The 26010-nt window shown below is 31.4% G+C and overlaps 4 protein-coding genes across 6 annotated transcripts; 1 reads left to right on the plus strand and 3 right to left on the minus strand.

Annotated features, from left to right (window-relative positions):
* Window positions 1-1226: 1226 nt before the first annotated feature.
* On the minus strand, window positions 1227-3801 carry Arl6IP1 (ADP-ribosylation factor-like 6 interacting protein 1). Of its 2 annotated transcripts, XM_018447257.1 has the most exons (6): window positions 3770-3801; window positions 3451-3674; window positions 3159-3292; window positions 2075-2312; window positions 1765-1849; window positions 1227-1685 (listed from the first exon to the last, which is right to left on the minus strand). In XM_018447257.1, exons 2-6 carry the CDS (start codon window positions 3475-3477, stop codon window positions 1585-1587), a joined length of 585 nt encoding a protein of 194 aa, XP_018302759.1. In that variant the 5' UTR covers window positions 3478-3674; window positions 3770-3801; the 3' UTR covers window positions 1227-1584. The 2 variants fall into 2 exon arrangements, with proteins under 2 accessions (XP_018302759.1, XP_018302758.1); XM_018447256.1 differs by lacking the exon at window positions 3770-3801 and having other exon boundaries at window positions 3451-3760.
* Window positions 3802-3866: 65 nt separating this feature from the next.
* Window positions 3867-5808, plus strand: LOC108722259 (ubiquitin-conjugating enzyme E2 S). The gene is made up of 5 exons (XM_018447255.1): window positions 3867-4043; window positions 4232-4373; window positions 5162-5352; window positions 5429-5557; window positions 5641-5808. Exons 1-5 carry the CDS (start codon window positions 4020-4022, stop codon window positions 5791-5793), a joined length of 639 nt encoding a protein of 212 aa, XP_018302757.1. The 5' UTR covers window positions 3867-4019; the 3' UTR covers window positions 5794-5808.
* Window positions 5809-6434: 626 nt separating this feature from the next.
* On the minus strand, window positions 6435-9564 carry Ref1 (RNA and export factor binding protein 1). Its single transcript, XM_018447280.1, has 5 exons — window positions 9209-9564; window positions 8381-8518; window positions 7776-7923; window positions 7447-7584; window positions 6435-7276 (listed from the first exon to the last, which is right to left on the minus strand). Exons 1-5 carry the CDS (start codon window positions 9425-9427, stop codon window positions 7158-7160), a joined length of 762 nt encoding a protein of 253 aa, XP_018302782.1. The 5' UTR covers window positions 9428-9564; the 3' UTR covers window positions 6435-7157.
* Window positions 9565-11336: 1772 nt separating this feature from the next.
* On the minus strand, window positions 11337-15130 carry Uvrag (UV-resistance associated gene). Of its 2 annotated transcripts, XM_018447262.1 has the most exons (9): window positions 14713-15130; window positions 14392-14596; window positions 13657-14244; window positions 13408-13580; window positions 13113-13339; window positions 12867-13037; window positions 11844-12785; window positions 11653-11722; window positions 11337-11582 (listed from the first exon to the last, which is right to left on the minus strand). In XM_018447262.1, exons 1-9 carry the CDS (start codon window positions 14815-14817, stop codon window positions 11388-11390), a joined length of 2676 nt encoding a protein of 891 aa, XP_018302764.1. In that variant the 5' UTR covers window positions 14818-15130; the 3' UTR covers window positions 11337-11387. The 2 variants fall into 2 exon arrangements, with proteins under 2 accessions (XP_018302764.1, XP_018302765.1); XM_018447263.1 differs by lacking the exon at window positions 14713-15130 and having other exon boundaries at window positions 13657-14277; window positions 14392-14437.
* Window positions 15131-26010: the final 10880 nt, after the last annotated feature.

The raw sequence follows: 26010 nt of genomic DNA on the forward strand, positions 1-26010 counted from the left end.
ATTTTATTCTATTCTATATGATTAAATTAGAAGGAATCACTATCACAATAGGTCTGTTCTTTTTACAATAGCTGAACTTTTGCACTGTCGTCTGCATCTCTAAAATAAAACGGCAATGCACTCCGATAGTTTCAAGAGCACTGGCTTTCAAATCTTACATGATCAAGTCTGCAATGATTGCGCACCTCCTCCCGTGTTGACTCTCATTAGCCTTGAATTTCTTTGTTTATTTTAAAGATTGATTTCTCTGTTATTTTAAAAATTGAGAGTCCTTTCCAATTATTTTATTTCTTATTAAAATGTGAATTTAGGACCTCAAAGCAAACAAAATTTTTTTGGAACCTCTGGAAGTTTGCTAACAAACGGTTCGTTTAAGAAATATTGATTTAAGTTATAGAATTATAGGAATACATAGTAGGTCTAAGATGATAAATTAATAAACAAATTATCATCTAATAAGATCAATAACAAATATTTCGATCTTCAATAATGGTCATCTTTAATTTTGTTGACACAAAAATTATCGCTAATTTTAAATCCGATGTTACTTAACATCCATCTAAAAGGACTTCTACTTATAAAGCAATATATTTTAACAGATATATCTTATCCTGCAAAGAAGAAACGGTAATAGTAAAAAGCTATACATAATTTTAAGTAAAACAATTTAAACTCTAAGATTGGACGAACAATTTTATTAATTCTTGAAAGTGACGAAATAGTATGATAGGTTTATGATTACAAATATTATAATCAATTGAGACTTATTCAATAACATACAAAATCACATTAACAAATATGATATTAAATATCATGCTTCTTGATAAAGTATAATTATCTTTTTCCTTAACGGACTATACATTATATTATATTAATCTCTTTTATGTTAGAGTTGGGATTTAATTCCACATTTTTTAATGATTTTATTGTTGACATCTATTGTCCCTTTCTTGCCGCTCATATCTTATTGCTAACAACGTGTCATTGGATGCTTGTAAACAAAGCGCATGCCACATTCATCTCATTCTCAGGAGCTTCCATATACTATAAGTACTATAAAAAAATTAATAATATTATTGCTAATATAATATTTTAATAATTTTATAATATTTTATTTAAACCCGAAAGATTAAAAAAAATTTTCAATTATTAATCTAAAAAGAAATGTTTTAAATAGCTCGATACTACTCAAGAAAATTAATATAATTCCATCATATTTATAATACGAACATTTCTGAGATGAAACGTCATGCGTCTTGTTTATACACGTTTAACAATTAGCTTATTGCTAAATGTAAGACACTTATGACAAGAGAGGGACAGTAGGCATCAACAACGAAATCGAAATGTGTAACTAAATCTCAGCTGTTACAATTCGTATCGATAGAAGCGAAGACCTTTCGACTACTCTTCTTAGACTGACGCGCATTAAAATAAATATACACACGTGCATTAAATGAATATACATCTAAAATTGCATAGCATATCATAGTATTATGAAGAAATGTATATTGAGAGAGCATGGATTAAAAGTATGTAAAACGACGAAGTTTCGGTGGGCACGAGATACATACAAAGTAACGATTATGATAAATGACGACGAATTAAGTGATCATAAACATATTTCACAGCCCAGCGCGCTCGTCCTTTGTGTCTGAATCCTGGCATGAGAAGAACCGTAACCACTAAAAAATAAATCAGATAAATCACTAAAAGTAGTATGGACACAAACAAATACAGAAAATAATGGTATAAATTTGTTACCTATGATGTAAAGCAGAAGCAAATTATTGACAGCGTTACCGATCCAGGCGAAAAGAATGAGAAAGAGGATCGTTGCACTGTAATACTGCAATAAAAATAAGAAAAATGTTACACGTAATTTTTTACTTTTAAAATGTGGAAAAGAGAGAGAGAATCTGTATAGATTATAAAATATCCTATAAATATCCTATAATAATATTCAATAAAATAAAGTGATCTTTAAAAAGACATTTATCTGTGTGATTTATCTTTCATGCAAAAAATAATAAACTTTTAATTTTTAATAGATATACACTTATAATTCACTTACAATATTGGGACGATCGTGTCGAATTTTCGAGATAGACCTCCATACACTTTGCAATTGCAATATAGTGGTAGACAGATTTTGACAAATCTCAATTAATTTCTTCTCCTTCTGTCCAGTCCAACTTTGTGCGTTGCATAATACCGAAGTCAAAATCGGCACAAGATAATCAACAATAGCAAATACTAATAGACATATAGATATCATCGTCAGCAGAGTTGGTTCTAGAATCCATATAGCACTGCAATAAGAGAAACATTAGTAATTTTACCCATATACTTTCAACAAGTTTACATCCCATAGGGTATTCCAAAGCTATCAAAAAAATATCTTTATAATCTAACTTCTTTTTGATCAAACCAAAAATAATCTTTTTTAAAACAAATATATATCAAGTGAATGTACCTTATTGATGTTTTTATACATAACATTATACATCTTAATAATTTATATAAAGATCACATTAAAATTGTAAAACACATTTGAAGCTTATTTAAGCTTATTTAAGCTTATTCAAGCATTATTAAAAATTATTTAAAAAATTAACCACAAGACATAATCTGCCATCTCTCTCTCTCTCTCTGTATTATTATTAATCATGTTTTTTTAAATTATTAATTACTAGAAACCTCTTGTAGATGTTTAAAATTTTTTGTTTAGAAGAAATCAATTTGAAATTGAACAAAAAATTAACAGTAGAAAAATATTTAATGATATAGTTTATATATTTGCTTAAATTATTAATCAAATGTTTTTTTAAATATAATTTCATAATTTAATTATAATCTTTAAAAATAATTAATGATAATGATGTAATTAAAAAAAGTATTTCAGATTAATAATAATAAATTTTATGTATCCAGACATAGATACACGTCCAATTATTCTGACCTTTATCTTACATAAAGTTTGTTTGCATTACTTGAAATCCTCAAAAGTTTACATACTTGAAACGAATTGAACATATACTTGAGTAATGAAAAGACAGGAAACAAAGCTATAAATACCTAAAAAGTACACGCAAATAAACCTATAAACACATCCACCTTAAAAATAGTTTTCATTTTTATGGGACTGGTTCATTTACCAGAATATCACTGTTACAAGCCCGACAATTAGTCCAGGATGCCAGCTGCGTTCCCACAAGAGAATGGAATTTAAAGGAAGGATTATCTCCCGCCAGCATTCCATCTTTCGCTTCAATTGCTTCATATGTTTTTCCTACGATAATATCTCATTATCAGCCAACGAAATCATGTCTCGCTCTGTCATTGATTTTTTTACCAAGCTACAGAAGCGCGTATCGTTTCACAAAAACGAGTTTCCTAGCTGGTTCCAAGTCACCAATTTACAATTCGACAGAATCGAGTCGTACTCACCTTTTCGACCGTCCCGTCATCCGTCATCGCGCAGAGATTTGTGATAAACGCGGCGTTTTAATTCGTTTTAGCGGCGGGGATCTGGAGGGGAAGATGTACGACACGCGTAGGAGTCAACAGCAACACGGAAGATGGTCTCGTTCCACTGGCGGTTCCGTACTTCGTATTTATCCACTACGTATCGTCATCTTGAGCCACAGTCTGCAGTCTCGACGAAAAATAGCCTAGAATCAGTTCGTTCAGCGATGCTGGCAAATCGTTCGCGCTTTTAAGTTAAAAAAACATGCACAAATCAAGTCGGAGGACAGGTCGTACGTACAACGGCGGCGGCGGCGGTGACGACGACGACGGCGCAATGATGAGCGAGGGGGAGGAAGGATCGACTTCTGGTATCGAGAGTACCCTGGCATGCGATTGGCTGTCAGTTCAAAATGTTGGTTATTGCAGGCGATGCCGTGCTGATGTTGTGACGTTAAGTGTTTTCCTACGCCGTGTGCCGGGAAGCTGAGAAAATCGCGTAGCCTGCGCTCGAGGCCTGGGCAAGATCACGCTCCGAATTTACGGCGATTATGGCTGCTGCTGCCGTGAGCTCCGTGAGTAATTTTCCGCTGGTCAGCTATCGCGGAAACGTACGTAATTCGACATTCGTTCGTCGCGGTGTCCCGTCGCCGCGGCCGCTAACCGCCACCGTATATAGCGAGAACGTTTTCTTGTTTACATTCTACGCGTTTCAATCATCCTCGCTAAAACACGTGTGAGATTGGTTCATCCGTTTTTGCAGAATGTGGAAAATCTGTCGCCACAAATCATCCGCCGGGTAGCCAAGGAGATGGCAGAACTGACCGCGCAAACACCTGAAGGTATTCGTGTCATTTTGAACGAGGCCGATGTCACAGACATACAAGCCGTCATCGAAGGACCAGGTAACGTTGGTTGTCTCTCATTTAGCCTCCTCGCTTCCTCGCTCTTTGGCCTCGTTGACAAAACCGATATCTCTGAGCAAAGCATACTTTTATCGACTATACATCTAACGTTACCTAACCTAACCTGGTCGTCGTCCTAACCCTATAACACCTTTTACCTCGACTCGTATCCGCGTATGTCATTCATCTGTATCGAGAGTGTACGTCTCTTCCCATATGAGTTTTCATCCTTAATTGTTAACATTACTATCGTCATATGACGTCACGGACATAATGTGATGATTAGAATAAAAAGATTTAGAAATTAGAAATATTTTTTAAAATGCCCATCACTGATTTTATGCAAGACAATAATATGATAAATAAAGGTCTAAATAAAAATGTACCACTTTTTATTCTATATTTTATAAATAGACATCGGATTTTTATACAGATATGTACAAAATGTGCAAATATATACAATATACACAAATAAATATGTATTTTTTGAATGCTTTTTCAATAAGACAAATTCCTATTTTAATGTTACTTTTTAATCCACTTTCTAAAGATATATATAATTGCATAAGAATACGATGTCTATTCATAAAGTATCCATTTAACATCACTGCAACAAAATATAATAAAAATAAAATAAAAATGACTACTTGAATAAATAAGAATTTTTCAATGGTTATGCTTATCAGACTCGACTACAGAGTTAATATGACAAAAAGATTCAATGACAATAGTTAAGGTTTAAAAATAATAATATAACATATTGATATCTATATATTTTGTTCTAATAGCGGGGACTCCATATGCCAGTGGTTTTTTTAGAGTGAAATTAGTTCTTGGAAAGGATTTTCCACAGGGACCGCCAAAGGCTTATTTCCTTACAAAAATTTTTCACCCTAATGTAGCAAAAAATGGCGAAATATGTGTCAACACTTTAAAAAAGGATTGGAAACCGGATCTTGGGATACAACATATATTATTAGTAAGTGATCAATGAAACACAATGTGTTGTAAATGCTTGCTTACGTATTTTTATGTTTCTTTTTTATATTTTTTAGACTGTAAAATGTCTACTGATAGTGCCAAATCCAGAATCTGCTTTGAATGAGGAAGCTGGCAAATTGCTTTTAGAAAGTCACGACGAATATTCAGAGCGAGCAAAAATGATGACTGAGATACATGCACAAGTAATGTCTTATCTCACAAATAATTTTTTTTCATACTTTCACCATTATAATAATTTTTATTTTTATGAAACTTATTTCTTCAGGGAGGCGGGAAAGGAAGCAAAGCGGGCCTGGAAAGTTGTGCCTCTTCGGACACTGGAGGACCTCTTCCAAAAAAGCATGCAAGTGATAAGAAACTAACAGCGGAAAAGAAAAAAATGTTAAAAGATAAGAAGAGGACATTGAAGAGACTATAAGAAAAAAATTAATATTATTTCTTCTGTCTTTTGTAATTTAAAATACTAGTATGATAATGTTGCCTCGTATTGTATACAATTATTATTGCATAGTAAAATTTTATTATCTAAACTTGACTGATCTTATTATTAAGTATGTAGAGAATTTAATATGTCTAGATACATTAAAAATAAGGAAAAGATAATAGAAACAAAAATTGATCTCCCACCTTCCCTAGAAGATTAGTGTTCCGTAGTAATCTGTACAATCATAGCCTAAATTAGAAATCTGTTCTATACTATCTATTAGCAAATATTTTTACATATGTACAGAATAATACTTGTGATTACTTAAGTAAAATAAAGAAAATGTCTCCTATGTGCATAGCATCTTTTGAGTCAATTTTGATAAATGTATTTCCTCCTCCCCAATGATTGTATGTCTTTCTCTGTACATATACCTCTATCTCCCTTCCTTCTACCACCTTGTACATTTTAATATATTTCTTGTATTTTTTAAACACATTTCTCAATATGTTTTCAGATATTTTTATAAAGAAAAAAGATATAGGATCAAATATGGGGTGAAAGGACTAAAATTATTCTTCTTCAATGGATAATAAGTTTTCTTTTAAAAATATTTTATTAAAAGAGAATCTGGTGATAGTTTTTCTTCAGTCTTGCGCCACTTATTAGTTTGACTGCTATTTGTACGCTGCATGATCAAAAATGTATACATGGTCTTACATATCCATCACTGTGCACTAAATATCGTCAATATTTGACTAGTTAACATAAGTCACAGCCTTAATCCACTATTAATTATATACTACACATATATAGGTTTAAGCTAAAGAAACTCCGGACACACAATTACATAAAAATATTGATATTTATGTATTCTAAGATTCCTAAGTAAATTAGCCTAAAGATGGATTTTGTAATTGATATTTGACATAGCATTTGGAATAATCAGATTGTGAGGGCTAGAAGCACATTCCGTACTTTGATAAACAACAACTTTTCGAGATGTATCTCATTGTATTTTTCATCTGGTGAGCACACACGCACGGTAGTACATACAAATTCATACAGTCTTTACAATTCATGTAAGTATGTTCTTTTTTAATTTTCTTGTATCACTATATTATAAAAAAAATCTACGAACTTCTACAAACAATGTTCGCAAAGATTTTGTAAAATTTGCTGTGCCAATTTTTGAAAGAATCGTCAAAAATAAAAACTAAGTTGATTGTTGTATAACATTACTAGATTTATATAGGATTGGATTTATAACTGTATATTTCATGAGAAAGAAATAGCAACAATGTGTATTGTGTTAGTCACATTGAACGAAATTTGAATGTAGCAATTTTATAACATTGTTACTTGACTTCCTTCACATAAGCTTCCAGTTCTGCATCTAATTCTTCGGCCGTAGGTGTCTTTGTCGTTTGCCGAGTGCCTCCTCTACCTCCTCCACGTCGACCTCCACTTCCACGACCTTAAATTTCATAAAATTATAATCTTATAGGAACTAACAAAAAATTGCTAAATACTTTTATATAACTCGTAGAAAAAATATATAACTGTGTATGAGAGATACTATCGATTTTATTTTTTAATTTACATTAATTATTAGAATATATATATTTAATTGCATTAATGAATTACCTCTAATAGATCCTGTGCCACGACTTCCCCTAAAACGTGATTGAGGTCTTTGTGTATAATTAACACCGCTAAGTCTCGGACCACGAACAGAAGTGATTGGTAGTTCAGAAGTAGCTACTTGTATATTCATTTCACGTCCTATCAACACAATTATATATTGGAATGACAGATGCGAAATATCTGTATATGCACAAATCATAATCCACAATTTCTTTTAGCATAAGTTTTCTGAACACTGGACTAATAAATAATACTACCTAAATATAAGCAAAACTCTATAATTGAAAAAATATATATACAAATAAACACAATCAAATTTAAATACATACCATCTAACGGTACTCCGTGATACTGTTTCATTGCTTTAATAGCATCTGCCCGTCTTTCAAATATGACATCAGCAGAGCCTAGAGATCGACCTGATCTATCATAATGTACTGCTGCTGATTTTAAAGGTCCAAATTCACTGAATAATTCCTAAAAAATATCATTATAATTACTTCTCTATAGAATCTTTCTTTGTAAAAGTGTTCTTTTTAAAATCAAATCTACAAAAAGGTTAACATATTGAGGATTACAGTCAAAAACATTTTCTTCATTTATGAAAATTCACATGTTGATGTATCCTGTAGATTATGTATTTTTGTATTTCGTACCATACGACAGTTTGTCAATAAATTAAATTTGTTTTATCTATATTGGCCAACTGTTTAATTTTATAATACACTGACTTAATCAAGACTAAAAAAGTATTTCTATTATATTTGATATATTACTACTTACACAAATGTTATTATAAGAAATCCTCTTATATAGATAATTAAAAATTCAAAAAGGAAAATGAATTCACGAGATATAATTTAATTTCAAATTATGTGATGCTCAACATGTTCAATATTGTTAAAAAGTTATTTGACATATAATATTTTAATACCTGTATGTCCGAATCTGATACACCAAAATCAAGATTTGATACCAAAAGTTTAGTCGTTCCTGCATTTCCTATTGCACCACGACCAACCTTTTTTACACCATCAAACATATCATGTTTCCAAGCACTGTTTACATCACCCTGTACAACAAAATGGAAAAGTATTATATTCTTTATCGAATAAAAAAACCTTTTTTTGCTATTTCTTTTTTTGTTTTTTGTCATTTCCTCACAATTAACGATATAATATTTTATTGTTCTATCGAAGAGAATTAGACCTACTGAAAAAAACTTTTATTCATTATGTTGTAAGTAATCAATGCAAGCTACAAACACATCTCACAGATACGAAATCTTAACTACATCATTATCTATATAATCTTAATCTCATTTAACCATACCATTATCTTTACATTTTCTTATTAAAAATCATAACATAATAAAAAAAAGCTTATTTAACTCAATTTGAGTTTATTAAAAATAAGTTGTTTATGTTAATTAATTTATTGAAAATAAAAACATAAATAAACGAGTAGGAAATATAATAAATATATGTAAACAATAAATAAATAAAAAGGAAATAAAAGAAAACAAATTTACAAAATATTTCCAGCTGATAACCGTTTATATTGTTTTTTAATAAATGGTCATATACATATAGGTGAGTACTTTGGAGTTATACTCTATGCTCCAACATTTCAGTCTCAAATACACACATGTACGTAAATATATACGCACACACATGCACGCGCGCATATGAATACGTATAAATGAACAAGTAGTGCCCTATTAAAGAATTCAATAGTCGTAAAATTTAGCCTCGTATCTTACCCTCGTGTATGGTAAAGAGGTGCGTGCAATTCCACCGCGATTACGTCCCCGCATGACGCCACCGCTGGTTCTCTGTACCCTACGTGCTCCTCGACGAGGTGAACTCCCAGCGCCTCTGCCGCGTCTACCGCTCGCTCCGCCGCCGCCACGCGCCCTAGACCCTTTGGTCTGTTTAATAATATCGTCCAGACTCATTTCAATCTTATCCACCATCTTCATTTGTGCGGCTTGTGATGAAACGTAACTGATATGCGAGAGAAACACCGACGTAAATCAACCTCTCTCACTGTGTCGCTTCGTCTCGTGATGGCGGTACAACGGAGACGAAGCAGCACAACCGCAGAGCAATCTGGGTATTTTGGGTAGTGCTTGGTATTGTGCCGGTCTCCGATTATGGCGAGAAGTTAAGAGAGGAAACTGCATAGGCAAATTTGTCACGTTGATACTACTGACACCGACGAGATACATAGATACTATTAAAAACCGATATTCTTACGGTAGTTCGCATCTCGAAATTTAAGTGTAATAAACTGATAATATAATATTTTATGATTCACATTAGTTTCGTAGACACATGTACATATATTTTAAACGCAATAATACTCGAAAAAAAATGGGAATTTTACAATAATATATACGATATTATAGCATTATAATACATACTTATATATGAAATATTTATATAATAAAAAAATCATCAATTTAATGATATACTATCCAAATATTTATGTTAATAATCGCAAATTTATATCAATTGTCGATAATGTCAGCGTTCTTCAATTACCTCCGGGCCCTTTTTGTATGGACGAAAATTTGCCCAGGCTTGACGGTTTTTAAAAGTATCTCGTCAGTGCTAATGACTCTCTAATAAGGGCGAATATTTTAATTCATCGATTGATTGATCACATTGTGCGTAAATGTAATTTTGTTCCATAAAAGCTACATTTGCGATTGATAAATCGATATGGTACGATGATATAAATTTTTCTTATAAAATAGAAATAATATATACTAATTATTAAATAAAAGATAAATAGGATACAATAATAAATGAATTCTCTCGTTTTTTTTTCTTTTGTTTAGATAATTTATTTCATATTATATCACATTGTGATAGTCCGTTTGAGTTCCATGAAGAAATTGTTTTGCAAACAATTCTTTTAGGTGCTTTTATCTAATTAGAGATAAATTAATTACTCTATCACTTCGTTAAGCAATTACGTAGTTTACTTGGTCCTCGTATATAAATCTAAATTTATTTACGCATACTGTAACAATGATAAAAATAGAATCAACTATATTAATGCATTCGCGATTGCTTGTATTATGAGCACGAACTAAACATTGATCAATTACGTGAATTAAGTACAGTGAAAAAATCTATTTCTACATAGTACATATATATATGTATATATAAACTATTTGTGTTGCATATTATCTCAATTCAATGAAAATGTTGTACAGAAATAATATAAATTTTTTAGGAGTATATTACAGTAATAGGATCGTAACTTAATAATTGTATGAATGCATACGTTGTATTTACATCTCACTATCAAACTAACAATAAGAAGATGACTTATCCTGACTTATAAATGTTAGTTAACTGTCCAAAGTTTCACCATAAGTATGCAGTACGAATAAAGTAATAACTACTACTAATAACACGTCTGTATCACATGTACAAAGATGCATACCTTCCTAAAACTATCAATTTTGTCGACGTTTATTACTCTTATTATATCCAATATATACCATAACAGTTCATAGTAATTGTTGACGCAAACATAAGAGAACGAAAATTATAAAGTATAAACGTATATAGAATAATATATGGGTAAATATAACTGATGTTTTTACTATGTTTTTATACATAATTTAGTTTATATTTGCTACAAAATACTTGTTTTTTTTATATTTATCATATTCGCACTGTAACACTTACAGTGATTTATTATAAACATTTCATATTATTTCAAATAAATAAAAGACAATAAATATACCTGTAACATGTTACAATTTTAATTAAAATCAACTTTAAATAATATTTAAAGATTTTTATCATATCAACAACGTATACACATATAATTGTGTAAAATATAAACTAAATATGTCTTAAAACCTTTGGTACTTATTACTTACATTATCAGGACATAACTCTTTATAAAGTAGGCAGATATTAAAGACGCGGTTTCATAACTTTGAAACTAGTTTTCTTATTAGCTAAAGCTTCAGTGCGCGCACATACGTTCTCTGAACTGCGTCTAATGACGTCTATAAATTCACTTGATGCTTGAATGTCACATTGCATTTTTGCTTCCTCATATGAACAGCAGTCTGATCTTGATGCATTTAGAATAGACCTCGTATCCACCTAGATACAAGATGAACATTTTAAAATATCACATTAAAAAAGTATGGAAGTTATTAACATACAAATTTACCGTTGGTTCATTTCTTACAATATCCTGGGACCATTTCTCAGCATGTTGAAGATAATCTAATTTATCTTCTCTGTAAAATAAGTCAACATATATATGTATATTAAAATATTTAAAAAATGACATTCATTCATAAAATGTTCATTTATATATAAATATAATAATTATGTCTATGTATGTATGTATGTATGTACCTGGATTTTAAGCATTTTTGTCGTAATGTATTTTTCTTTGTATATTCTTCTGTACAGCTACAAATGGAATTTGTTTTTTGTTTCTGTTCTTCGTAAGTACACACATCATCCAAAGATGAGCACGATTTAACAAAATCTTCTCTATTGTGGATGGCAGTTTCTGTAAGCGAGTCTTGTCCGTGACCACTGCTATTTTGTTCGCTGACGATTGTATTATTCATGTCGTAACTTTGTGAAATAGCATTTCTAGAATTACGCCCTTTACCATATTCGCCATTCTTCAGCGTACTATCTATCACATCCTTGACGTTTTTAAAATCATCAATCGAAAACACATTGTCATTGATTTTTTCTTTCCTAATAACATGATTATCATTTAAACTCTCATCTACATCATTTTGACTACTGAGAGCCATTTCGCAGCTGCTTATAGAATTAGAGCTTCTATCTCGGGCACTCACGGAACTTTCCAAGCTATCTGCGACATTCTTTGCTTTAGAAACAGATGTAGGTATCATAATCTCAATATTGCTCTCTATAACAACTTTATCGCTAATTTCGACAAAATTTTCTTTGTGTTTAAGAGTAATATTATCAATATTGTTCAGAATGGCACTATTCAATGTTTCATTACTACTAATACTCGATCTATCTTTAGCCAAAACCAAGGTTTTATTGTCAATGGCACTCTCTTCTGATTTACAAATTCGCTTCGACTGATTACCTAATGCAGGTGATTGTACAGGTTTGTCTAAACCTTGATCCAAAGAAGATCCAAGAGATGACTTTATATTCTTTAATTGACTCATTGATCGAGAAGAACGATGGCATTTCTCGAAAATTATTTTTTGCAATGGTGGCGTGAGAGGTGGATTTTGTTTACCATTACCACTTTCAGTGTCCAAAGACGAGGTAGAAAATGTTCGTTTTGAATCGTCCAAACTATGAAATAATTCGAGTTACGATAAAAATAAATATATGTATATTATTAATAATGAAATTAATAAATATGCGTTTACGTACTGTATCTGATTGGGTTTAATGTTGATTAGCGTTGCGAGATTCGGCAACGTTGCTCTTAAATCAGTGGTGGGAAGGCCGCAATACCATCGTAGCTGTGCTATATTTTTATTCAATAGATATACAGCATAATGGAATTGTAATTTATCCTTGCTTCGAGCAAACAATGGAAATCTAAAAATAACATGTTAGTGATAATATATGCATGGATACATTGCTAATAAAGACACAATTACAAATAACCCTTACTGTCTGTCATTGTCAGGCAAATTTTCTGTTATATGATCTATAACTTTACTGCGCGAGCCGTAATGTACGATAGGATATCTGGTCGGTACATTCAAGAAATTTGCAATCATTTGCGTTGTATGTGCAACAAAACCCAATGCCACAGCCACTTGTGTATCATTTGACAATTCCAATTCTTCGCTGTCTGGCAAATAAACGTCATTTATTCTAAACTTTCCAATGCTATCCTATAAAATTGAGAAAAATATTAATAAAAACAATTATGCAAATATATATATATATATTTTAGCTATACCTGTTTAATAGGATATATTAAACACAGTTCTGAAATTAATTGTCGTCGCCTTTGTGCAAGTTGACTGCTCAATTGCAAGTATGTTTCCCTCGTATCTATATGATTTTGTCGCCATTCATTTAGTTTCTCTATGTCTTTATTCAACTCTTTATATCTTTCCATTAAATCAGAACCTAGAAAACAAGATAGAGTTTTTTATTTAGAAGAGTATTCATGCAATATATATTCAATGTGCGCGTATATACTAACCAAGATCTTGATTTTCTTCTGTCATATTAGTATGTAATTGATTCAGTACACGAATTTCTCCCATTTTTCGTGATCTTTCTTGTTCTAGCAATTTTGTTCTAAATTTAGCCATTTCTAGCTCTTTACGTATTCTCATAATTTCCAACTTCTTTTCCCTGTTGACTCTCCGTGGTTGCAACAGTCTGTTCAAAATTGTCTGTGGATATTTGGGAATATGAAAATCATCACCGGAGGCAATGCGTATTCTGAGCGCTTGCACCGATTCTGTTTGTTGCTTTAGTGCCTGCATTTTGCTTCTTAAACTGCTAAGCTTATTCACGGTATAACTATTCTTTATTTCAGAAACATTTATAGTGATATAAAGGTAGCGCTTCAAGTCTGGAGCTGCTATGAAGCAGTATGCAGGAGTAAAGTATCCACCATGAAAATGAAATATCAAAGAGTTTTCCTTTAAAACAGTTTCTAGATTAGGTGGTAATTTAGGACCAATATATGTCAATCCTGTGAATGATATTCCGCATGTGAAGAGGGTTACATCAGCTGTGTTGTCGCATGGCATTGAGCGCTTCCATACCCTCAGAATAATCTCTGTTTAAAAGATAGAATCATTTCTCCAAATGTCTAATAAAAATGCATTTAAAACAAGTCAATGTCAAGAATGTACTTAATGAACCAATATGTGTGCTAATCCTAAGAAATACAGCATTTATAGTACTGACAGACAGTAACGCTCACCACTAGCCATTGAATAACCTGTGGCATACAGAGTCGGTACTTCGAGACTTGACCATCTTGGATTAGAATTGTCGATTGCTTCGCTGGTATACAATGGAGATGACATACTTGATCTATGTAATGTATAATAAAACCAACATATCTCTCCATTTACATTAGCTTTAAGATTATGGCCTATTATTTGTATTAAACCTCTGAGCCGTAACTGAAAATTTTTAACAATATACAATAATTTAAACAATAATGTTAAAACAATATATATCAGTTTTTTTTACTCAGGCAATATATTTTTCTCAATATCAACTTTAATTTATATCTTACCTGTTGGGTTGCAAGAGGTAGCCAGGTTTTGTACCGCGGAGCAATTCGCGGTTGAAGGGTTAAATCTAAATCTTTAACAAGATTTCGTGATTCGGAAAGCTCCATTGTGCAACTTCATAGTACCGCAATAGTATCATTCGGTTGAAGAGATAGTTACGTCGTTGTGAGAATAATATAATCGAACGGCTTAACCAAACAAATAAATTATAACTGTACGTGTACAAGAGCAGGCTATACCAATGTCTCACGATTATAGAGCAATCGAATAAATTTATATCTAGCAATTGATAAGCGCATTAATCATGAAAGTTAATCGTTAATCTCACGTCACAACTTAAGTTATCCGCACGCACGTATGCATACTATTGCTGCATTCTACAGCGGGCGTGATAAGTGATAACATCATAACATTGGACCATGATGGAAGGGATAACGTGGTATGTGCAGTTAAGTGAGCTGTGAGCATCTTTCTCTATAACGAATTCTATTGGACGCACTAGTGCATATTAAAGCCGTTATACACTGATTTAATTTGTGTAAAAGTATAATACAAATATTTCGAATCATAAAATACAAATTTTACTTAACAGCACAATGAAATGTATTGAAGATTTTATGATTTAATCCGTTTTTATATTTATATTAAACACAAATTTTTATGTTAATTTGTATAATGGTTATAATGTGCACCAGTGCGCACTGAGTGCATCCAATCGAATATCGAATTTCTCTATAATCTCTACTCTCTGTCCCTCTCTCTCTTCTTTCTTAACCGTTCAAAACACAATTGGCCAATCTCAAGACAAAAATGGGTGCGTTCAGTACTACAACCGCTCACTGAGCGTTCAGTGAACGCTTGCATCTTATTGGCATATTCCGTTAGAACTAAAAATATAGACCAAACAGATACAAGAACTCACTGAGCGCTCAGTGAACGGTCGTGGTAGAGTCCCTAGAAATAGAGAGTCTGAACATTCAGCGGAAGTGCTCTCAAAATGGCGATGAATAGATGTATATGTACTCTAGACTGTGTTCGCTTTGGCGATCACAACGCTTTAAGTGTTGTACCAATCACATTTAAACAATTTAGTCACATGATCAATGCGATTGGTCAATTCTTTCTTCATCCGAGATCTCGGACGGATTTCTAGCATCGTGGACACTGGGCTTTAAGATGCTATGAACAAATTAGAAAGCCGTATTAACATCTTGGGACTTAAGATGGCCTTAAAATAAAAACAGACTATGGCTGTGTTCCAAAATTGATTGCCAATGCTGCGTGTATGTCATCATAAGTGTATGCTACCAATAGCGTTCCAATTTTAGTAAACATGCTTTTCATGCAAACGCAGCTTTCATTTTGGTACGATATTTTGAGTGCTATTAACGTATAGCGACTTCAGCGAAAAGAAACAAATAACCTAGAAGTATGGAGAGAACACCATACAGAAAAAATTTTTATTTGAAACCATTATAAAATTAGCATTCAATTCTAGTGATAAAGAGTAGTGATTCGGATTCAGAATTAGTCGAAATTATATATAATTATTCGAAGTATGAATAAATAAATGTGACCACAAAAAGCTGACAAAAAAATTATAAATCTATTCACTACTTCTTGCTTTCTCAGCATCTTCTACCGAAATATTTATTTTAAATTCAGTATTACTCTCAGCATCAATTAAAATTAACTCCTCCATCTTTTCCGCCATCTTTGTGCTGTAACTGCCACACCTCTTCAGCCACAGCAGTCGCAACAGGAAATGACAAAATTAGTGACGTCTTTACTCTCTCGCAGCACTGCTACAGCGTGCATGATTTTTGGAACGGTGTTGACAGTGCTGCCAGCGCTGGCAAACAATTTTGGAACACATCCTGGATACGATGAGAGATCAGCGACGAGCGACATCCAATAAAAACTCTGCTTTGTATCGTCACGTGCAAAAAAGCAGAGCTTTCATAAGATTCAAAGCCGAAATGTTAATAGGTGCGTTCGGGGAGACGCTATTAGAGTCATTCCTTGCTTTACGTCTAATAAACAACGAAGATAGAATGACAGAAGTGGTGCTATTTAAGTAGTTGCTCTCTTTGGTGATTTACAATTAAATAAAAATTAATAATATGTCATACATCCTTTAAATGAAGATAAATGCAGAATTTATTTTAAATTATGATATATAGTACTTTATTTAACGTGAGCAATTGTGTAAATCCATCATATTTATAAAAAATAAAAATATTTAAATTATATATTTTTTAAATAAAAACATAAAAGAATTAATTAGAATTCTTTTTATTTTAAAAATAATTTCTGACCTGTTTCTTAACCCTCATTACACATCCCAGTTTTCGGCAATCTTATTACTTGGATACCCTTATGTAATTAACGTTCGTAGATATTTAATTTTCGCGAATTAATGCGCCACCCTACCATCCGAGCGACTCGTTCCACTGGCGTCCCCCTCCAAGGCCGCCGAGCGCATACCGAAGTGATGACGTAGCCAACCGCGCTCCCCCACTATTCGCGCTCCAAATCGTTGTTCGCACTTCGCTGAGCGCCCTTGTGCCGTTCGGATGAATATCCAACTGTCGCGTACGAAAAATATTCACAATTTATTCAATTATTCGTATTTTATATGATTTTGACAAACGGGTATCGTCGTACATTTCGCGCTTTGCTTTGTGGCGTCTCTGGCACTTGTTCAATCCTATATTACTTGCGCGATTCTTTTAAACGTAATTAGGAATTATTCGCGTGGAGTATTTTTGATATTCCAATATTATGTCTCAATTTTCATTATTCTTTTTAATGATTCATACTTAAATAAAGGTTGATGATATTCTATTTATCCTATATTTAAAGATACATGCAAATTTTCTTAATATCCCGAAACAATTTGCTAAATACAGCTCTGACTAAAAGTGTTAAATATCTTATTAATTTTGCAGCTAAAAAATTAATTAACGATACTACTATTACTGTAAATTATTTTGTATTTCAAAAATTCTTTAAATGTACGTATAACACCGATTATGACTCAATAAAATAACTGTTACGACTTATTTAAAATAAGTTCCAGAAACTTATTTTAGAACGCGCTTTTATCTCTGAAATTCTGTAATATGCGTAACGTAAAGTATAGTATGTTAGCGCGCTGACATCGTTATAAGCACATTCTGAATACGGGCCGAATTGTATGCGTAACGAATGTAAGAAGTAAAGCTAAAGCCTATTAATCGAAGAATATTAAAAATGTAACGAATAGATTATTTTACACATTTTGTAATATACGTTAATATTTCGACAGTTAAATGATCGGCGCGCGACCTTGGGGTTTGCTTTGATGCGGGCGGGCGGGCGAGCGGCTCAGACGTCACGCCGCACGGGGTGGCACGGGGCGGCGCGACGCGTCACGTTAATGCATAGTCACCGCGCAGTCATTCCCTTATCGAGACTCGTATAGGCAGGGAGTCGTGTCACGTGCCGATCTTCTTCACATTCCTTTTTAAAACATAATCGCGAAAAATGCTAAATGTAATACGAAACATTGTAGTTTATGAATACTCGCAATATACGATTACTAGCTCACATGTTTAATTATTCATAAAAGAATCGAGATGATCATATATCATATATCATGGAACAGATATTTTGTACGGTTCAATCAATTGGAACCAAAACTCGATGGAAACCAAAATTTATTACTAATTCGCGATAATTACGGACAACAATTATTTTTGTTTAATGTAACATTTTTGTCTCGCTTGAGTATAACTCTCGATTATTTTTCGAACGATAATAAAAAGTAACGTTAATAAATACTCTCATGCAAATAACGCAATTCATGCGATTCCTAGTTTCACAATTAATATAATTTGCGTAATTAATAATTAAATTAATTCTTTGTTTTCGTGCATCCTTCATGATATGATAAAAAATTGAGTGTAACTTTGAAACTATTTATCGGTAATAAAAGAAATAAGTATTTCTCTTTTTTATTAATCTCCAGCTCATTCTATTAACTCTAATCACATTTTACAGATAAAAGATTTAGCCCTTTTACATGCTCAGAATTTATTTCGCAATTCTGCGACGAATTAATATGTTTTTGATATTCATTTCCAAAAGTTAATCGATAATTGCACAGTAGTATAGATAATAGCTGTATATTACATTTTTTCAGATGACATCTTCCCTCTCACGGGTACACCTTGACGTGGTGGGAGGGCTCAGTACCCAGAGGATATACACGAAAAGAACGGTTTTTCTCAAGTATCTAAAAATTTTCGGATCTATCTGAATGATATATCTAGATAAATTTTTAGATATTGAGTAAAATCGTTCTCTTCGAGTAAATCCAACGACGGGGAAGCTAACGTACCCTCGTCGCCGAATTAAATAAAAGTGAACGAACCGCAGCCGGTTCGTCGCGTCGCGCGTTTGTTTCGGGAGTGCCGTTAAAGTTATCGGACTAATGGACTTTTAACAAAATCCATTCGATTAGATTCTATTTCGACGGTGGAATCACATCTTCGATGTTTCGACAGGAAAGCGGAACTCTCTTTGAGACGTTGCTGCTTAATGCAGGTGACCGGTCACTGGTGCAACGCTCTCACGCCTCTCACGAGGTGAGGTCGGCCGCGTAATGTCACGTGAGTGTTCGCGCGGTTTAGCAACTACCGTTGCTGTCGGCTAATTGAGGACACGCTCTGTCTGTCGGCAAACGGTTCGGCCCTTAGCGGTAAGAAGCGATCGATTGACTCGGATTCGTCTCTGCGTGTATTCTGTTACTCGTTATACAATTTTTATAACGATTGCACAACGAGTTACAGAATTTCGCTGGTGGTCGCTCAAAAAGGAGTTGTATAACTCTGGTCAGGGCGCTCATTTCTCCGGGTTTATCTACATGCTGAATCACGTTTAATCTGACTTGGTCAGAGCCTAGCTCTTAGTGGGATCTTAGGACCTAGCTCGTGACGAGGGGTTGGATCCCATTTCCTGGATCGTCTAGATTGTTAGACTCGGCAATGGGTACCAACTTTTCTCTTATTATTAGAGGCGCTTGTCACGTCTACCAGCCTTTTTGAATCGCTCGTGGTACAGCACCACTTGTGTCACACTAGAACTAGTGTTAGGGCGTATGCCTGAGCCAATTTTAAACGTGATTTCGCGTAAATCAGAGGTGATGGACTCGATACGATCGATTTCGTCTTCTTTCGTGTGGGGCTTAACTCTTGTTCGGCATTCACCGTGTGTTTCGCGTGTACTCGTCGACTTGTGGTGTTGATTCCACCGATCGAAATAGAAATCATAGATCATGGGTTTTGTAAACGTGAAATACCGTAGTGTCGCGCGAAAGACTTTCATAAATAATTAGTCCGCGCGCGATTATAGTGTATTATTCGCGAGTGTTTTGCGCGAGTGTCCTGTGCGAGAGGATGTCAACCCGATCGATTCTGAGAGGAGGAGGAGGTCTACGAGAGGCATCGGGCACCGGCGGAGCAACCTTGCGGTAAATATCATTTTTTGCTTATGTAAAATCAATATCTTTTTTTTCTATTTATTCTTGAGTCGTTTTATTTTACAATGATTTAAAAATGATATTTAGAAAAAGGATTATTTTAAAGTTATTTTGAAATTTTTTATATCCGAATTTTTAAGATCCGTTTTAAAAAATGTATAATTATTTTTATAAATATCTAACTCAATGATGAATTAAAAAATTCGATGCTCTTATAAAAATTATATATTTTTAAAATTACACGATTATTTTCGAAAAAACTTTGCGTTTAGTAAATATTTTTTTAAATATTGATTGATTCTTTCTGTTCTGTTTTAATTTGAATTGTATATTCTTTTTGTTACAGAATCATCGTAGCGACGTTGCAGATGTAACTCCGCTGTTGCGCATCGTTTGGTGAGTGATAAATTAATGTTTTTATTGAGGTAACGGATGTGTTGTAATTTTATTAATTTACTATATCTAGATGCATCAATTTAATAAAAATGTACGAATAAATGTATGTATAGCATTCCATACATCCGTTGCCTTAAAATGGATAAGTTACAAGAGATTAGGATAAACTTAATCCTGGATCCCTCTTTATTATGAAATTTATCGTGCATGCACACATTGTTAAATTTATAATGTAACGTTACACCCATAGATAAAAAAGTTTTTCATAAATTAATATGTGTAAATATGTATAAACGTATATAAATATTCATAAACACATATAATCATATATGAAATATATTCATACATATTCATACATCCCTCTTTATTTTGTAAACTTAATTTTTAGTGTATAATGTAAGTAACATCAATTCCTTGTTTATTTGCGCTAATCTCCGGAAAAAGGGCCTAAGTAGAATTGTGCCTATATTCCGCCAATCTCTTCAATTGTACATAAGTTATTTTTTTACATTTCTTCAAACTTGATCTTTTCTAAAATAAAAAGAGTGAAAATTACCCTTTTAATTATTTTTAACGTTTTCACATTACTATTGTTATTACACTAAAAGTAATTTTACGAAAGAAAGAAGGATGAATGAACTTGTGTGAACATATTTCATATAAAATTATGTATGTTTAAGAATATTTAGTATGTTCATACATATTTATACATATTCATGCAAAATTTTTTACCAGGCAATTTGAGTTATTTTTAATTCGTTTTTTAATATGTTTTATATTAAAATGATACACTTGGAAATAAAAACAAAGAAGAATAAAATATTTGTTTTCTAAATATATGAAATACAAGAGATATTAAAAAAATATTAGATTATATAAAATAATAATTAGAATACATGAAATTTTTTTTCTTTAGACATCATAAGATAGAAAAGTGTTGGTTACATAACACATAATAAATATTGTTTTATTATTTTTCCTATCTATCCTATCCTTAAATATTCATTCAGGATTAAGTTTTATACAAGTTGGTGCAATACCCACATATATGTGTAATATGTACTGTTTTCTAAGAAATTTCTTTTATTGTTTCACACTTATTTCTATACATCTTACTAATGAAATGATGACAAAAATTTTAATGTAGAGCATATAATTTATTAATCTCATTCTTCTGTAAAAGACATTTTATGATTATTAATTCTTATTATTTATCTCAATGCACTTCCTTTAGCCTAATCTTTTATAACTTATCCATATGTAGTAACTGGATTTTATACCAGTTAAAGTAATGACATAATGTAAGATCCAATATACATTTTATCAAGAAATATAAGAATTTTAAAGAATTTCTCGTAACTATTTTAAAATCGCGTTCAGAGTTTTGCATGACTTAAAATACTTAATTTTCAAATAACAAATTATTCAAAAAATGATTCAAATGATATACAAAACATGATAGGGATATATTTATTGATGTGAGGGAAAATTATCCCTTTCGGATCTTACATCATTCATCTGAATTTCTCATCTTCGCATGCTTTGAGATGAGATTCAGCAACGAATCGATCGAATCGTTAAAAATACGTGTATGTGTGGAATTTTCGGGTAGATAACCGATTTAGTAATTTTCAGTTATTTATTTTTAAATTAAAGGTTTGTTGATTACATTAAAAAGTTAATATGAAGAAATTTAATCTTGTTTCGTAATATTTGAGACTCTTAAAATTAATTATAGTTGTTGACATGAAGATTTTTTAATTATGATTTATTTGTAGTCGAATATTGTTATTTTTAATTTTGAATAAACGCGAATAGAAAATAAACGCGAAATCTATTCGTATGTTAATAGAGTTATTATTATTGTTATTGTTATTGATAATTGTTCAGATTAATATTTAGTCAATTTTATTAATATGATGGCCCCTTCGCGACGCGTTCGTGTTTCGCGCAACGTACAAAAGCGTAAAATCTTACGCTTATTGCCGGCGATGTTAGTCGGCAACAGTCGGCAGCAAAAAGGAGTATTTCTCCTTGTTGTCAATTTCTGGCATATGAAGCCAGAGTATTGACCAGAAGCAACGAAAGGTGAGATCAATCTGGCCAGAAGAAAGAAGAGGATCCATACGAGGTAGGTTGGTGTGTAATATCAATCTAAGTTTTTGAAAGGTAAACTGAATATTCGGGAGGGTAATTTGCTCGTAAATTGCGAGTTCTTATATTTTTTGAATGACTTAAAATACAAAAAACCATCAAACAACGGGGCTAATGAGAGTCAGCGCGGATAATCAAGCACAACTTTGGTAGATTAAAAAATCTACAAAACTTGCGCTTGATTATCCGCGCTGACTCTCATTAGCCTTATTTGTCAATTTTTTTGTATTTTAAAGATTGAAAGCCTGTTTTAATTATTATAAGCTGCGCTTAACAGAGAAAGTAGTTATGCAACTGTTGTAAAATTCTTCAATGTGATTGGTTTATACATTTAAATCCATAAGGAATCGGAAGCAAGAACCAATCTTATTAAAGAATTTTACATCAGTTGAAATGCTACTTTCTTTGAATGCAGCCATTAACGTATTAAATTCGCGGTATGTTTGCACATTTATGAGGTAATATAGGTAGGACTACGCGAGTAGAGATTCGCATAGATATGACCATAAATATGGATAAGTAGGTATTGCATAGGTGGGACGATAGATATGGATAGGAATAAACACATCATATGTACATACTTGATAATTGGAAAGGAGGGATTAAAAATTGAATAAAATTTTAAATTAATTTCAAGTTTTATTTAATTATTATCATCATCCCGTGTTCCAATTATCAAATATGAAGATAAACCAAATTAATTTCAAATTTTATTTAATTTTCAGCTACCCTGAAATTAAACTTTTCGTTAAAATTCTATACACGTACAAATTATGTAACGCGTTAATATTTTAATTAATTTTATTGTAAATAAATGTATGTATAATAGTATTAGGTATGTAATTTATGTAAACTATGTCCAGATAAATGCCATCATACTTATTTTTGTAATTTGCACAACGATTACTAATAAATTATACTGAAATATATACATTTACTTTGAAATATATATATTTATATATATACACACACATTGAATATCTATTCAATATAGATAGTATTTATCTTGTCGTAGTAAACCAAATTGTTGCGTAATTGATGTTAATTATACGAAATCGATGAAATATATAATAACAAAAATTGTTTATTGATTTAATAAATTTGGTTAATATTTATCTTTGAAACTATTTTAATTTTTTGGATTTTATTTTGAATATCAAAAAGTCATTAATAGTTTTAAATAATTTCTAATTAAAAAATTTGATGTTTAGAATAATCGTTAATTTTTCTTCGTATTTAATATACAAATTTATTAAATTTGTATTGCTTGCTTTTGACAGTCACATTTTTAACATTACGGAATTACAAGTATAGTTTAGTAATCAATTATTATATTCAAAGACCTCATCGCTGTCCCTCATGTCGGATGGATGTCTGTGATTGCATATTTGTACCGATGGAAAATCGAAATTATTTTCATCGTTGAGAGTTATTCCTCGTCGCTTTTCGTAAAGTCCATTCGCGAAGTCTAGTTTGGTGTTTCTTTGGAGATTCTTATACAGGATCGGAATTAATCGCGGGTTTTCTCGTCTGTAATTACTGGAAGTACCTAATAATTTTGTCAATGACAATTGCTATATATATTTTGAAGTTAAGTTGTGAAATTTATTCAGTGGTATATTTTAGCATACAATTTTCATTGCTTTCTTTGTTTTATTAAATGTTCTCTCACTAATAATGATAATGTTAGTTGTAATAGTATTATCTTAATAACAATAGGGGAATTTATTACTATGTGATTAATATGTATGTATTATACATATAATATGATTATCTGTTTAAGTCCAAATTATTAAGTAAATAAATTTAAATTTTATACAAATAATTTGCTCAATTTTCAATGATTCCTCTGACAAAAATATGGTTACGAATGTATATATTTAATTTTCTAACTGCTATTTTAAAATCACTTTTAGGTATTGGACATCCCGCCATTCCAGAATATTAATCACAATTATTAATTTATATGTATATATATATATATACATACTTTTCTATAATAAAATACGTGCAGATATTATGAGATTATATTTAACAAATTTTGATTTTTGTCGATGAATTTAATTATAAATGTGTGGTTACAAAAAATTTGAGATAAGTAGAATGGGTACCCTCATATTAGCGGGACAGTAATAAATCAAATTTTTGGAAAATGCAGAAATATAAGGAATTGTTAAATTTTATATAATAAATTTTTTAATATAATTATTTTTTTAAATCCCATTATTATCGGGTTCGCCTTATCTCGAACAGTTGGTACCCGAGAAACTTTGTACCCATACATATAAAAAATTATAATAACGCGCATGTATTTTATTATTATTAAATATATTCCTTCGTAACCACTATTCTATAAGGAAATCATTCCGTTTATTTTTAATAAGAAATGATTTTTAATATTATATTAAAAATTTGGTAAAAATGGTAATTGTAATTGACATGCTATCAAAATTATTACTATCTTAAGTAGTCTGAAAGATTCGAGATTCATACCCTCCTGTAACAAGATCACTGGTATTTGATGAATTGCTTAACTTTTCTTTGCAAATAGATCTTGTGAATTTGATGTAGAATCAGAATACATTAAGTTCGTTCTCCACTATGAAGATTGTTGTTCTTTGTATCGAATACTAACCAGTGTATCACAAGGCGGAAGAACTTTGATATAATGAAATTATTGAGATAGTTACCTTGAACGTGATGAAAGTGATGTTATAAATATATTAATGATTTTTTATTGCGATATTATTAAGTTTTATATTCGCAAATTAATAATTAATAGTAAATACGATTTAATTGTTGTTAGTATTTCATTCCGCTTTTCTCAATATTTCATTAAAGATTGGGTTAGAAATATTTGTGTTATCGTATGTATTTTCAACGTTTTCGTATAATTCCGCATTAATAAATTTTGTTAATTATGCTCCTATAATATAATTTTTATTATATTTCGAACAGCATTTATAATTGTACATTGTATTATAAACAATTATTATTGTACTGAATGTATAAAGGATTTCAATAAAAGATAGTATTAAAAATGTTATGCAATATGATTTCATCGAATTTCGCTAATCATAATGCAATATAATTATTTTATCGTATTTCGCTAATCATAATGTAATATAATTAGCGAGAAATACAATTAAATAATTAGACATAAAAATAAAACATAAATTTTAAATATACTTATCTGCAAAAACGGACTACTAAATTTATTAGTAGC

The sequence above is a fragment of the Mycetomoellerius zeteki genome, unplaced genomic scaffold (assembly GCF_001594055.1).
Source record: "Mycetomoellerius zeteki isolate Tzet28-1 unplaced genomic scaffold, Tzet1.0 scaffold20, whole genome shotgun sequence".
Lineage (NCBI taxonomy): Eukaryota > Metazoa > Arthropoda > Insecta > Hymenoptera > Formicidae > Mycetomoellerius > Mycetomoellerius zeteki.